Source organism: Felis catus, chromosome B4 (genome assembly GCF_018350175.1).
Source record: "Felis catus isolate Fca126 chromosome B4, F.catus_Fca126_mat1.0, whole genome shotgun sequence".
Classification (NCBI taxonomy): domain Eukaryota; kingdom Metazoa; phylum Chordata; class Mammalia; order Carnivora; family Felidae; genus Felis; species Felis catus.
This window is the reverse complement of record NC_058374.1, coordinates 120,131,335-120,145,306: the sequence shown is the minus strand read 5'-3', so window position 1 is coordinate 120,145,306 and position 13,972 is coordinate 120,131,335. Positions and strand designations below refer to the sequence as shown.

General features: G+C 34.4%; 1 protein-coding gene across 18 annotated transcripts in view; it reads left to right on the top strand.

The window, feature by feature from the left end:
* The window catches only part of ANKS1B (ankyrin repeat and sterile alpha motif domain containing 1B), a 1,072,204-nt gene that overhangs the window by 424,884 nt on the left and 633,348 nt on the right, over positions 1-13,972 (top strand). For all 18 annotated transcript variants that reach the window (XM_011284166.4, XM_019835377.3, XM_045062214.1 and 15 more), the window contains one exon: positions 4,851-4,987. In XM_011284166.4, the coding sequence (XP_011282468.2) occupies positions 4,851-4,987 (137 nt within the window). The remainder of the gene's footprint in view (positions 1-4,850; positions 4,988-13,972) is intronic.

Below are 13,972 nucleotides of genomic sequence, written 5' to 3'. Positions count from 1 at the left end.
GGTGTGTTGTTTATGACCCTTCCATTTCTTGGTATTTCCTCCATGAATATCCTATTCAAACTGAACTCTTCTTTATTCCTTCCACAAATGTGCCTAATTCTTTTCTATCTCTCTACCTTTTACTCATCATACTTCCAACTCTGGAATGCCCTTCCCTCTCATCTCTTCATGTATGAATTTTACTAATCTGTCAGAGACCTCTGCCATGACACTTTTCTTGAATTCCCAGCCAGAAGTAATCTCAGTTCTGTTTGTCGGCTACATACCAATTAGCATGGTTCCTGTGCTTTAACTGCTCAGTACACGCTAGTGAATGATGTTAAATTCTATTCTGTAACATTGTACATGAATTATTTCATATTCACAGAATACTTCTAAAAGCTTGGGGCGCCTAGGTGGCTCAGTTGGTTGAGCGTCTAACTTCGGCTCAGGTCATGATCTCACAGCTCGTGAGTTCAAGCCCCGCATTAGGCTCTGTGCTGACAGCTCGGAGCCTGGAGCCTGCTTCAGATTCTGTGCCTCCCTCTCTCTGTTCCAGCCCACTCACATTCTGTCTCTGTCTCTCTCAAAAATAAATAAACATTAAAAAAAAATAATTAAAAAAAATAAAAGCTCAAGTAAGTTAGAAGACGTTTTCTAAGCTTGTTATTTTAGAGAACGCGGACAGTCATAATGCTAATCTATGTGTAGTGAGAGAAACTGACTAAAAGATAGGTCTCTTATTTCAATTCGAAATTGCAGGTCTGTTTAGTAATTTTCTCTAAGCAGTTTTTACACACCTCATTTCCTTTTCATCAGCAATGTTTTGTAGCTGCAGGTGTAAAATGTAGGTTGACCATGTAAAACTGTCTTGGATAGAGGCTGTCATTTTGCAAATTCCACTGGATAATTGGTATTTTTATAAATTATATAATAAAGGATATATAAATTATGCTTCTCATTTGGATTTTCTCCAAAAAACAAGACCGTGGAATTACAAAAGCCAGATCACCTTTCTCCATTTAATCAAGGGCATTTTTGATGGTTGCCATTGACACACAGGTTTTGCTTTATTCACTTTATTTCATTTAGTATTTTTAAAGGCATTAATCTAAGAGCCACGGAGGGTATAAGGAAAATATAAGTGTCTGCAAAAATATAGCCTAGTCTGAAAGAGATAATGAACAATACAAGGTACTATGAAATCAAATTATCAGTGTAATGGTACAGATTGTGGATTCAGAAGATGGAGACATTTATAGTCTTTTCTAAATAATTTAGTGCTTGATTACCCACTGTCTTGTACTATGTATTAAATTACTTATAAGAAACATTAAAAAGCTTTTGCCTTATAGTCTGCATGAAATACGCCTCACTTTTTCTGACTTTGTCATAAGGGTAGTCACCAGGACCAGCCCTTGCAGTGAATCATTCCTCAAGGGATTATCTCTTATCCCTGGAATTAAATTCTGTCTCTACCAATTTGTGTTAATAGCTAACAGATATTGGTCTCAAAATCTACCCAAGTAGTCACAGTCTTTACTCTAGATGTATTATCTGTAAAGCATTAGTGTTTAATTTTTTTTTTTTTGCTTTTCTTTCTAAATTTTCTTTCCTCTTCTATGTTTTATTTTATTCTTTGATATTTGGCTTCATAGGGAAAAATAAAACCCATGCTATGTGCCTGATAGCATGCTATTTACTTTTCATATGTATTCTCTCATTTTATCTGCACACATAAACAATAACTTTCTTCTAGACAGTTATTAATCATTTTCATTTTTAAAGTTAAGAAAACTGAAGTCCAGAGAGGTTAAATAAATTGTCCAACATTGAGCAGACAAGTTTTCCACAGACTTCAGTATCTGGTATTAGAATGTAAGTTTGTATGCTTTTTTATAGTAGCATTTGCTAAAAGGCAAAGAATTGGATTTAGTGTTGTTTATCTTGTGCTAACAAAAGTTGAGTAGCAAATAGCACAGAATTGAAGATGAGACAGATAATGGAATGAAATACCATGAGTGAGAGCCAGAGATACAGAAACAGATCCATGAAGACTTCAGGTATTGGAATTATCAGGCACAGATTAACAACAACAACAATAATTGCTTGCTATTTTCCACTAAATAAAAACAAGCTTGAAATTGTCAGGAAGCTAGGGGCTCCTGGATGGCTCAGTCGGTTAAGCATCCGACTTCGGCCTAGGTCATGATCTTGCAATTTGTGAGTTCAAGCCCCATGTCAGGCTCTGTGCTGACAGCTTGGAGCCTGGAGCCTGCTTCAGATTCTGTGTCTCCCTCTCTCTCTGCTCCTCCCCTCTTCATGATCTGTCTCTGTCTCTCAAAAATATATAAATGTAAAAAAAAAATTAAAAAAAAAAGAAATTGTTAGGAAACTGAAAAATGCCAAATAGTGATGTTGCATATTTGAAAAAGAACCAAATAGAAATTTTAGAAATGTGAAGTATCAGCGAAATTAAGAAAATAGTTTGATAGCAGACTCGACATTGCCGAAAAAGAGCTAATAAACTGGAAAATGAGTATAAAAAGCTATTCAGAATGCAACACAGAAAGACAACAATGAATATACAAAAGAGAGAATAAATAATGAAAATAAAGACTCTAACATTATTTCACTGGAGTTCAGTAAACATTAGCTATTATTATTACTATATCACTTCAGAATTAAATATACACTATATACCAACAAAACTTCCTTTTACTTATTTAAACTTATCTCCAGCTTCTTCCTAACATAAAACAATATCTTTATCTATTCTCTTTTTATCTCCATGCCCTTATGTTTTATGATCTGTCCCAGCTTTCTTGCCTGAAAACTGAAGCCTTTCACAGCCTCTTCCTTCCCAGCCAGTCTGATGATTGTTCCTCCCTTGCTTTTTCATTAAGCTTCATTTATCTGTTATAAAATCTCAAGTTATATGGCATTATACTTTGTCTACAATTCTGATATCACATTTGACTGTATACTTCTTAAGGGCATGGACTTTTAAACATTTTATTAAACTTAGTTTTTCAAAGCAGTTTTAGGTTTGTAGAAAAATTGAGCATCGGGTATCGAAGTTTCTCTTGTACCCTGCCCCCACACAAGCACAGCTTCCCCCACTATGGACATGACCCACCATACTGGTACATTTGTTACAATCAGTGAATCTACATTGATCCATCATTATCATCCAATGTCCATAGTTTATGCTAAGATTCACTCTTGATGGGTTTAGGCAAATGTATAATGACATGTATCCACTGTTATCATATCATACAGAATAGTTTTACTGCCCTAAAAGTCCTCTGTGCTCCACCTATCTTTCCCTACCCTCTACCCTCTGCCTAGAGGCTCTTTTCCATTTATCCTTAGAACATAACATAATACCTGATACATAGTTGCCCCCAAATAAATGATTTTAGATGTATGGTTGAATGAATGAAAGGGAGGGACAAATTGGAGAGAATCAGGACTTCTTTTCATTGTCTTGCTGACTGATATTTTGTCTCTGATTCAGTACTCATACCAATTATATCCTAGTCAGAAGACCACCCCATATTACTGTCTTTTGGAACTCTGTGTTTCTTGAGATGCTAATTCAGATCTCACCTTATCCATTAAACCTGAGTCAAGAGTAAGCTCTGGACACTGTTAAGGCTTATTTAATAAATGATCTATTTAATTCAATATATCACACTTAAATATATTTTTGTTTCATAAGCCTATGTCTGGACTCCCCAGTGAAACTGAATTATGTTTTTATGTGGGTAGAGTTTTCATCCCCTCACTTTTTATGAGCAAGAGGCATCTTCATAACTTACTACTTTTTACTTGGGACTGTAGGCAATGGCCATAGAATACAAAACCTTGCAGGTCCATAAAGAATTGACAGTCTCAGTCTTTGCATCAATTCAGCTGTCTAGAACAGAAACTTATTGGGAACTAATTAAAAACATAACAAGGAAGTAATTTGTTTTAGATTTGAGCTTGCAACAGTTTCCAAACAAAGCTATAGAGGATTGTCAAATTGTTGTTAAAATAATATAACTTCTATGTGCTACCAAGAGTTATTTTTGGAACTTTCCCATCCTTTCCCAAGTGTTTTAAACATTCTAAAACTGCATCTTTTTTGTTATTTTGTTTTGATAAAAATTTAAGAAGAGAGTTTTATGCATGTTGCTGATTTTAAAGTCATCACTTTATTTTTCCTTTGACCCTCATACTGAGCAAAAGAGAGAAATAATTTAGATTTTTGAAATTTCATTCGATTAGCTTGATTATAGAAGATGTGTTTATCTCGGTGTGATTGTTTTGTGTTAGTCTACATTGTAAAACCATTGCTCACACATGTCAGTTTTTCCTCAATTTTAATTCACCGGTATGGTTCTCCATAGTTTGAGGGATTTCTGGGGGACGTGCTTTCAGGAGGCTTGAATTTGGGTTTTATGACTCAGGAAGATATGAAACTTCCACTTTAATAAATATCAATACCCATATGAAAGATTATGGGGAAAAGTTAGCCCAATCATATAAAAAAATCATATTGTTTTTAGTTAAGGTGAAGTTTTGCCCTTTGTATAGTAAAGGCATTCTTAATAGCTGTATTGGGTATCTATCATGAATTGAATAATAATACTCTTCCTTTTTGGAATAATACTACAGGGTATGATATTTACCATTACAAAAGAAAGTAAAGCATTCAGTAAACATTATCTTTAAAATATACTGCTATGCATATTCCTCATTATGATCTTGTAATTGACACCAGTTTTAAGCTGAATTCTCAATTCATGTTCACTAAAGTAATTTCAAGTCTTAAAAGGTAAACTGAGTGATAAGGTTTATGGCAGTTCTATTTTTATTCACAGATAATGCATCTGAGGTAGCAATTACTGCTCCAGGAAGTAGTAACCATAGAAACAGCTCAACAGGCCCAACACCCGACTGCTCACCTCCATCCCCTGACACTGCCCTCAAAAATATTGTAAAAGTTATTCGACCCCAGGTAAGTGCCCAGATGACATCACCTGCAGTAGTGTATTTTGTTTTGGAATCATTGCATGTATACTGCTTATATTGCAGTGCTTGGACTATTTTATGATATGCAAATAGATTTTTAGATTAAAAGAAGAGACTTGGAAGAGGATGTTTCCTAACCTTGGAGTTGATGACAGATACTGAAATCCATACTAGCTTTTGGAAAAATGAATTTATATATCACGTGAAAAAACAAGTGAAACTTAGAAAATTGACTATTTCATATCACTTTTCTCTCACTACATTTTAATAATTATGCTCCAATTATTAAACTATTACATGTTTTCTGGGTTTTCATGCTCCTTTTGTCTTCACTTCTCTCGACATGCTGCATTATTTGTGATCACCTCTCCATCTTCCAACCTAAGTTGTTTTGATATATTTTCTTTACATTCTCTATTCCTTGTGGTTGCCTTTTGTCCTTGTTTAAAAATTTTCTTTTAATATTCATTTATTTTTGAAAGAGAGAGAGACAGAGTGTGAGAGGAGGAGGGGCAGAGAGAGAGGGAGACACAGAATCCAAAGCAGGCTCCAGGCTCTGAGCTGTCAGCAGAGAGCCTGATGCAGGGCTTGAACTCACAAACTGCGAGATCATTACTTGAGCTGAAGTCAGACACTTAACCAACTAAGCCACCCAGGCGCCCCTCCTTTTGTCCATGTTTAATATTGCACCCCTCTTTGCACCTTATTTTTCTCCAGTGCTCACTTTTCTCTAGCTTGTCTCTCTCTACCTTTTGTCCTTTTTTCATTTCTGTCACTTGTATGTATGGGTTTCTTTCTCTTCCCTCTTCTCTTTCAGTTGGATTTTCCAGTAGGCGGTTTGCAGGCAAGCTTTAGAAATATCATTGGGACAAGCTGTTCTGTGATATTTCATTGAAAATAGCACTTATAAAGCTGTTTGCATTATATTTTTGCCAACAGATGGACTCAGAACATGGAATTGGTGGTGTTCTCAACCTGGCTCATTCTGAATGGGCCTCATAAAATCCAAGAGAGGGGGACTTTGGATCCAATCAATGCCATTCACCATCCACTTAGATATATAGTATGAGCAAATCCTTTGAGCCAATTTGTAAGACAAATGTCTGTTTTTAAGACTGTTTTGGTCTAAATGAGCAATGATTTGCTTAATATCTTACCTTCTTCAGTATGATTTATTTTAGTTTATTTTCATTATAATCATCCTCATCAATAAATAGCATTTTGACCTTAAATATTCACTATATTTATAGAACACTTTCATATAAATAGTTTCATTTAACCATCATTAATTTCAAGGGAATGTGATATTGTGTTATGAATAAAGCTGTTGACACTACAAAGGGGCTAATTGTGCAACTGATTCAAGTTCCTTTTTTCCCCTTCAGTATAATAGTTGTCTCCTCCTGCTCAGAGGTTAGAAAAATCTTCTAGAGGTTGTACAACATCTGTATGAGGATGGAACTTACAAGTTCATTTTGGCAAGGTAACATTTCACAGTGTCCAACTGTGTGGAAGAGGAAGTGTCTTCAAAGATCCCTTCTTTTCTTCCAGAAAAATTTGATCTACTTCATTTGCTTCAAGACATAAACCTCATTAAAGCCAGATTTAGATGCTAAATGTCACATTTATCTTCACTTGTTCTCTCATTATATGAAGGTGTTTCTAGTGTTATTGTGCAGCCATTACATTTTCAGCATTTTTAATTACTTAGGTAGGAGATTATCTTATATATATGTTAACATCCATTACTAAACACATTTATTTTTACATCAGCATAAACTATCTAATGGAAATGCATTTAGCCACTCAGTGAATAAAAAGCAGGTTTTATTTCTACATATTTGTAATCTAACCAATTCTAAGGGACCTTACTCTGTAAATCCTTCTTTGCATTCTCTATTCTATTTTAGTTTATTTTAGGTAAACTGAAAAAAAGTATTGGTAGTATGAAAGCCAGAAATTCCTTTTGACTCTATTCCTTGGTTCTGTCCATTATTAAATGTTTATGAAGGCAACTGATTCTACCTTCCTTTCTTAGATGTTATAATGAGGATTTAGGAAGGAAAAAAAATGAAGTGAGAAATTCAGGAAACCAATGATGATGGTATTTAAATTTGAACCAGTGCAGCCTGAAAGTATGTATGTAATAGAACAGTAGCAGCTAAGGTGTATAGTTGGAAAATAATATAACCTCACTTGGACTACTCTTACTTTTGTCTCAAAGACTTTGGTGTTTTACTTATTTCTTCTGATCTTCTGGGCTCCATATTCATGGCAGAGAGCAGGAAGTAGAAGATTCAAGTGGAGGTAATTATGAGGGAGTATAGGTCAGACACATGATTTCAAGAAAGGGTTTGGAGACTAGAGGGCATGGATGGGGATAGCTAGATGGACAGTGTAACAGACTCCCTGGTGTGCTCTGACAAGTCACAGGTGTATCAGAGATGTAACATTGTCAAGAGTTAACTGTTTCAAAGAAAAGATAATTATTGGTTAGCTTATATAAGAGCCTATATTTTGATCACAGATTTAATCCTCTAAAGTGTCTGCTAATTCTGGCTTTATGTGTGGAAATGTAGGAAATGTGAAGTTAGAATGACTTGTGGTAGTATTCAAATACGTTTTTTTACTTACTAATTAGAAATTAATAACATGGTTGAAATGATCATTTCACTCTTGAAACTGTTGATGAGCCTTGGAAACAAAAGTATAAATACAACTGTTATCCATGAATTTACATTTATTTGCCCAGGTGTTAGTAGTAGATGTATTCAGTCTTATTGTAAGAAGAATGAGAAAGAATAAATAGAAATGATAGAATAGATAGAAATGAAAACAGAACTTTCATCTCATTCACTGCAAACAAAGACTGCTTAGATAGAGCAAATTATGTTACTTCCCCTTTGCTTCATGCATGCCTTTACCTAACATACTTTCCATAACTACCTATTAATGGAGAATATCCATTATAACCAAAGAGTCCTTGCTGTCAAAATGAGGTAGGCCTGATTACACATTGCATGTGTTTCTGGTTGGTGTGTTAATTACTTGGAAGCTACCAACTTGCAGTGCTTTGTTGAGTTTGATTTATTCAGCATATTTATTAACTCACTAAGTCACAGCTGTTAGTTCTGCATCTTGTGTTTGATCTTTTTACCTTTGCCTCTTTGGGCTCTTTCGTGTCTTAAAAATGTCCAGATTATGAAGCATTCTATTTTCAATTAACAGACACTGAAATATTTATATGCTACTGGTTATTCTTTGTTTTTCTCCACTATATTGACCCACAAGGCTGAGTTTTTCTATTTAATTGAATTCACAAGGGTGGGTTTATTTACTTATATTTGAAAATATAATTATTTTGAAACTCAAAAAAAGGACTTCAAAACACTTGAAAAAATATTGCCGTTGAAAAAAATTTTAGGTAAGTCTGTTGACCCACCAAGTTTTCTTCTTTCTACTAATTACATGCTTCTTGCAATAACTTTTCTTCTTTTAAAATGTTTTCTTGGTGAAGCATCTTTTTTTTCTCCCCAACTGAAGAATAAAACAAAATTTAATGAATTTTGACCATTGCATATGTAGGTGTAATCACCACTCAAAGCAAGATATTAAAACATTGTCATCATCCCTGAAAGTTGCTTCATGCCCCTTTTCAATCAACTACCCCCATTCCCTCCTTGAAAGCAACTTCTTTCTTTCTTTCTTTTTTAATGTTTATTCATGTTTGAGAGACAGAAAGACACAGAGTGTGAGTGGGGGAGGGGCAGAGAGCGATGGAGACACAGAATCCCAAGCAGGCTCCAGGCTCTGAGCTGTCAGCACAGACTGACATGGGGCTTTAAACTCACAGCAAGAGATCATGACCTGAGTCGAAGTTGGTTCCTTAACCAACTGAGCCATCCAAGTGCCCCGAAAACAACTTATTTCTGATTATTATTGCCATAGATTAGAATTGTCTATTCTTGGACTTTACATAAATGGAATCCTCCAGTGTGTGTGTGTGTGTTTTGTGTATGTCAATGTCTGACTTTTTTAACTCAACATAATGTTTTTGGGATTCACTCATATTGTTTCTTTATTGCTGAGTAGTATTCTCTTGGATTAATATAGTACAATTTGTTTATCCATTTTCCTGTTGATTGATACTTGTGTTGTTTTCCTGCTGTTTGATATTTTGAACGAATGTGCTGTGAATACTCACATTCAAATCCTTTTATGGACATATGTTTTTGTATACATACCAAAGAGTAGAATTGTTGGGTCATAAAGTAGATGAGTAAATAACTTTATAAAAAACTTCCCAAGAACTTTTCAGAGTAGTTGTTCCATTTTATAATCACAAGAGAAAGGTGTGAGAATTTTAGTTTCTCCACATCTCTCAGACTTTTGGTGTATTAGACTTTTAAATTTTTTTTACTTTAATCATTCTTATGGGTGTGAAAAGATTTCTCATTATAGTTTTAATTTGCATTTTTCTTGTAACTAATAATATTGAGCACCTTTTCCTGTGGTTATTGACCATTCTTAGATCTTTTGAGGAGCACCTATTCAAGTTTTTTTTAATGGAGTTGTTTAAATTTCTGGTTGTAGTAATTATTTATAAATTGTCTTGTAATTCCTAAAGATATGAGTCCTTTGTCAGGTTTCTGCACTGCAAATATTTTTCCTCAGTCTGTGATTTACCTAAATATTTTTAATGGTGAATTTGGTGAACAGAATGTTTTAATTTTGGTGATATCCAATTTATCAATTGTCGTCTTTCATGGCTAGTGTTTTTTGGGTCTTGTCCAATATGTGCACTTATATTTTTTACAGAAGATTTCTGGTTCTTGCTTTTACATTTAGTTCTATGATTCATCTCAAATTGTTGTTGTATGGTGTGAGGTAGGAGTTGAGATGCATTACTTTCCTACTCAGAAAAAGACTTTCTTGTCTTCATTGAGTTGATTTAATGCTTTAGTATTGTTTATTACTTTCACTTTCCAATTGTGTTGGTACATAGAAATGCAATTGAATTTTATTTTATCCTTGTGTCCTACCACCTGGATAATTTCATTTAAAAGTTATAGTAGTTTCTTTTTAATTTCTTAGAGTTTTTTCTGTTATCGAGAATAATGATGGTTTTACTTCTTTTCTAGTCTTTATACCTTCTTTTTCTTTTTCTTACTGCTGTGACTACAATACAATGATGTAGAAGTGGTAAAACTAAAAGTCCTTGTCTTGTTCTCTAACTTTGATGGAAAGAATTCAGTATTAAACATAATATCAACTATAAGTTTTTTGTATGTACCCTTATACTCCTATTTTGCTGAGAGTTTATAACATAAAAAGGTATTGATATTTTCTTTTTTTCTGTATATATTTATATAATCATATAATTTTTTTCTTTTGTTCCATCAATGTGATAAGTCACATTCTTTATTTACTAATGTTAATTCAACTTTGCATTTCTGGGATAAATATGACTTGGTTATGATGTTTTATCCTTTTTCTGTAGTATTTGATGCAAAAGACAATTTGGACAAAGCATTAGTGTACGGAGAGATGGATTAGATCTAAGGGAGTCAGAGATGACTAATGACTTGAACCCAGTCGGCTGGGATTTTGGAATGATATTTATAGATATAGGAAAGACTTGAGCAGAAGTTCATTTTGGTGAGGGAGAAGGATGATAAATTTGGTTTTGTAAATGTGTTGAATGTTGGGCATGATATGCAAATTGGAAATATTGGAGTAGAGCTCTGGTGAGAGAGGTAGGAGTTTAGGGTAAAGATTTTTACAGTCATTTATAGAATTTGCTGGTGAAGGGAGATAGTACCAAAGACAGAATGCTGGGAAATGTTTACACTTAAGGAATATAATATTTGTTGAGCACATATATAATTTAATTTTCATAAATTTTTGGAATTGATACTATTATTTTAATTTTGTAGATGAGAAAATTGAGAACCAGGAAGTTTAAGTAACTTCTTCACATACACTTCAGGAAGAAGGCCTTAGCAAAAGAGAGAAGGAGCACTGAGAGATATAAAAGAGAAAAGGCCAAACATTATCATGAACATAAAAAGAGAAAAGAAAGTTGAAGAAGAGATTAGTCAACATTGTCAAAACTTATAGGGTGATAAGGTAAGGGAGATCAAAATGTCACTTTATTTGGTGATTTTGAGGGCAAAGGCCTTCAAGAATACAATTTCCTTCAAGTGGAGAAGGTAGAAGCTTATGATATGGAGAGTTGAAGAGTTGGGAAAAGCAGTACATTGACTGCAGATTAATCTTTTGAATAATTTGCTTGTAAAAGGAAAGAAAGTAGTATGGCAGTATGTTGAAGGAAGGGCAAAATTGATGAAATAGTTTTTCTTTTATTTTTGATGCAAGAAATTAAACTTGGTTGTAGAGAATGAGAAAGAGGAAACTAAAAGTTGATTTGGGAGACGAGTGATGGGGACTAAAATGTTAAATTTCATAATGGGAGGACTGACTAAATGTAATTAGCTTCCGGGGCGCCTGGGTGGCTCAGTCGGTTAAGAGGCCAACTTTGCTCAGGTCATGATCTCACGGTCCGTGAGTTCGAGCCCCGCGTCGGGCTCTGTGCTGACAGCTCAGAGCCTGGAGCCTGTTTCAGATTCTGTGTCTCCCTCTCTCTGACCCTCCCCCGTTCATGCTCTGTTTCTCTCTGTCTCAAAAATAAATAAATGTTAAAAAAAATAAAAAAAAATAAATGTAATTAGCTTCCTAATACAAACACTCTTGGCATTGCTGGATGCAAGAAACATGTTAGATAAAGCATTAACTGTTAGAGCACTGGATTCTTGAGCTGTGCCCTTGGTGGTGGTTTTAGCCTGATGGGTTTTTCCCTTTCTTTCTCCTGTTTTATAACACACATCAAGTGTAAAATTACAGAGGAGGGTATTTGAGAAGTGGCTGTAGGTGGAGGCAGAAAAAGAGACTTAGTACAATAGTACTGAGATCATCCAAGCATGTACTTAATATTGAACATTATAACATTTTAATGAACATAGGTAGATGCTAACAAGAAGTCAACCTGATCAATATGAAAGTTCTGATCGTCTTGAGGTGTTCCTGGTATTGTCCAGATCCTACCACATAATTTAAATCCCATCCTAAGTAGAATTCAACAGAATGAAATTACTTTAGGCTGCATTCTTCTGTAGATAAGGAGGGACCCTATCAAAAAGAAGCAAACAGGCCTAGGGATAAAGAAAAGAAAAAGTCAAGGGTCCAGTTCTCACAAGAGACTAAGGGAGATAGATAATTTAAAGAAAGATGAGCTTCTCAGGATCCTGAGAAACTTAACAGAAACCCATGGGGGAGGGGAAGGAAAAAAAAAGAGGTTAGAGTGGAAGAGAGCCAAAGCATAAGAGACTCTTAAAAATTGAGAACAAACTGAGAGTTGATGGGGGGTGGGAGGGAGGGGAGGGTGGGTGATGGGTACTGAGGAGGGCACCTTTTGGGATGAGCACTGGGTGCTGTATGGAAACCAGTTTGACAATAAATTTCATATATTGAAAAAGAAAACCTTAAAAAAAAAAAAGAAAGATGAGCTGCTTCTGAATTCCTGCTTATGATGGACTCTTTAAATCAGGTGATATATCAACCTCAAGGAATTAAATATTTCAGATATTCTTCTTTATTTTTTGTGTGTTTAATGAGGTAGTAATAAATTAATTTAATAATAAGCCATAGTATCTCTCCCTTCCATTATGGGGTTACATAAAATTCCTGCCAAATCTAGAATAACATTTTACTGGGCACTGGGGGTTATAAATACATACGCTAAATTGTAAAATTAGAAATAAGAGTGGGTATGTAAAAAGCAAAGGCATATAACTCAGAGTACAGAACATTGTATTGGGTTGCCACAAAAATAGATAAAGAATAAAAAGACCTTCAAAGAAATAATCTTTAAATTTTTTTTATTGTTGAGTATTGAGCCATTTATTTTTATTATTGTGTGTGTGTTCATTTATTTCTTATAAAAACCCTACAAGGTAGGCACTTTTTTTCTTTATTTTACTGATTGGGGCCGAGATTAAGAAGGTCGAATAATTCCCAGCGTTACAAAGCCACTGACTGGAAGAGCTCTGGTCTCCTAAATCCAGTAGTCTATTAATGTTAATTAGTTCATTGTGGAGAAAATGATAAAGGTGGAATATTGATATTCCAGAGACTTGATGAAGTTTAAAAGGAGAATAATAGATTGGAAAAAGGAAGAAGAGCAGAAACATAGATGGCAACGGTTTTACCCCAAAATTGGGAAACAAAGAAGACTGTATTCAATAATTTGGAGTCTTGCCACCAAAGCTAAGTGAAAGAAGGTTAAAGGCAGAAAGATAAGAAAATACAGAAAATAATCTTAGATGAAAGAAATAACAATTTGGAAAGGGAAAAAAATGAAAAAGAATTTAGTGACCCCAACAATTGGCCAGTAGGCCTTGACAAATTAGAATTTCCTGGGATCTTTTAAAAAAATATCTGGTCCTAATCCCAGACCAATTAAATCAATATCTCTAAAGGCAAGAATTTTTAACCCAGTATTTTTGGATAGGCTGTAGATGGTCTATGAAACTCATGGAATCATATATAAAATTTTTCTCGGATATGACTTTTTATGGGAATTAAATTTTAATCATGCTTCTGTCACATACCTGCCTCTTATGTAACCTTTATGACCTCAGTTTGTCAGTAAAGTCAGTGATATTTGCCTCATGTGATTACCTAGCAAAACTCAAACTGGATAAAATGTGCCACAGTGTGGTATAAATTGCAAAACCATATAGCAACCCAAATTGTTATTACAGTGGTGGTTAAATCATGTTTGCCCACATTTGAAATACAGCCTTTGACAGACAATCTTCTTACTCCTATGGTCTCATTCACAAATGAGATGATAGCAACTTTGGACTTTAACAAATGTAAGTGGGAGACTTTTAAAGTTTCCCAAATCATT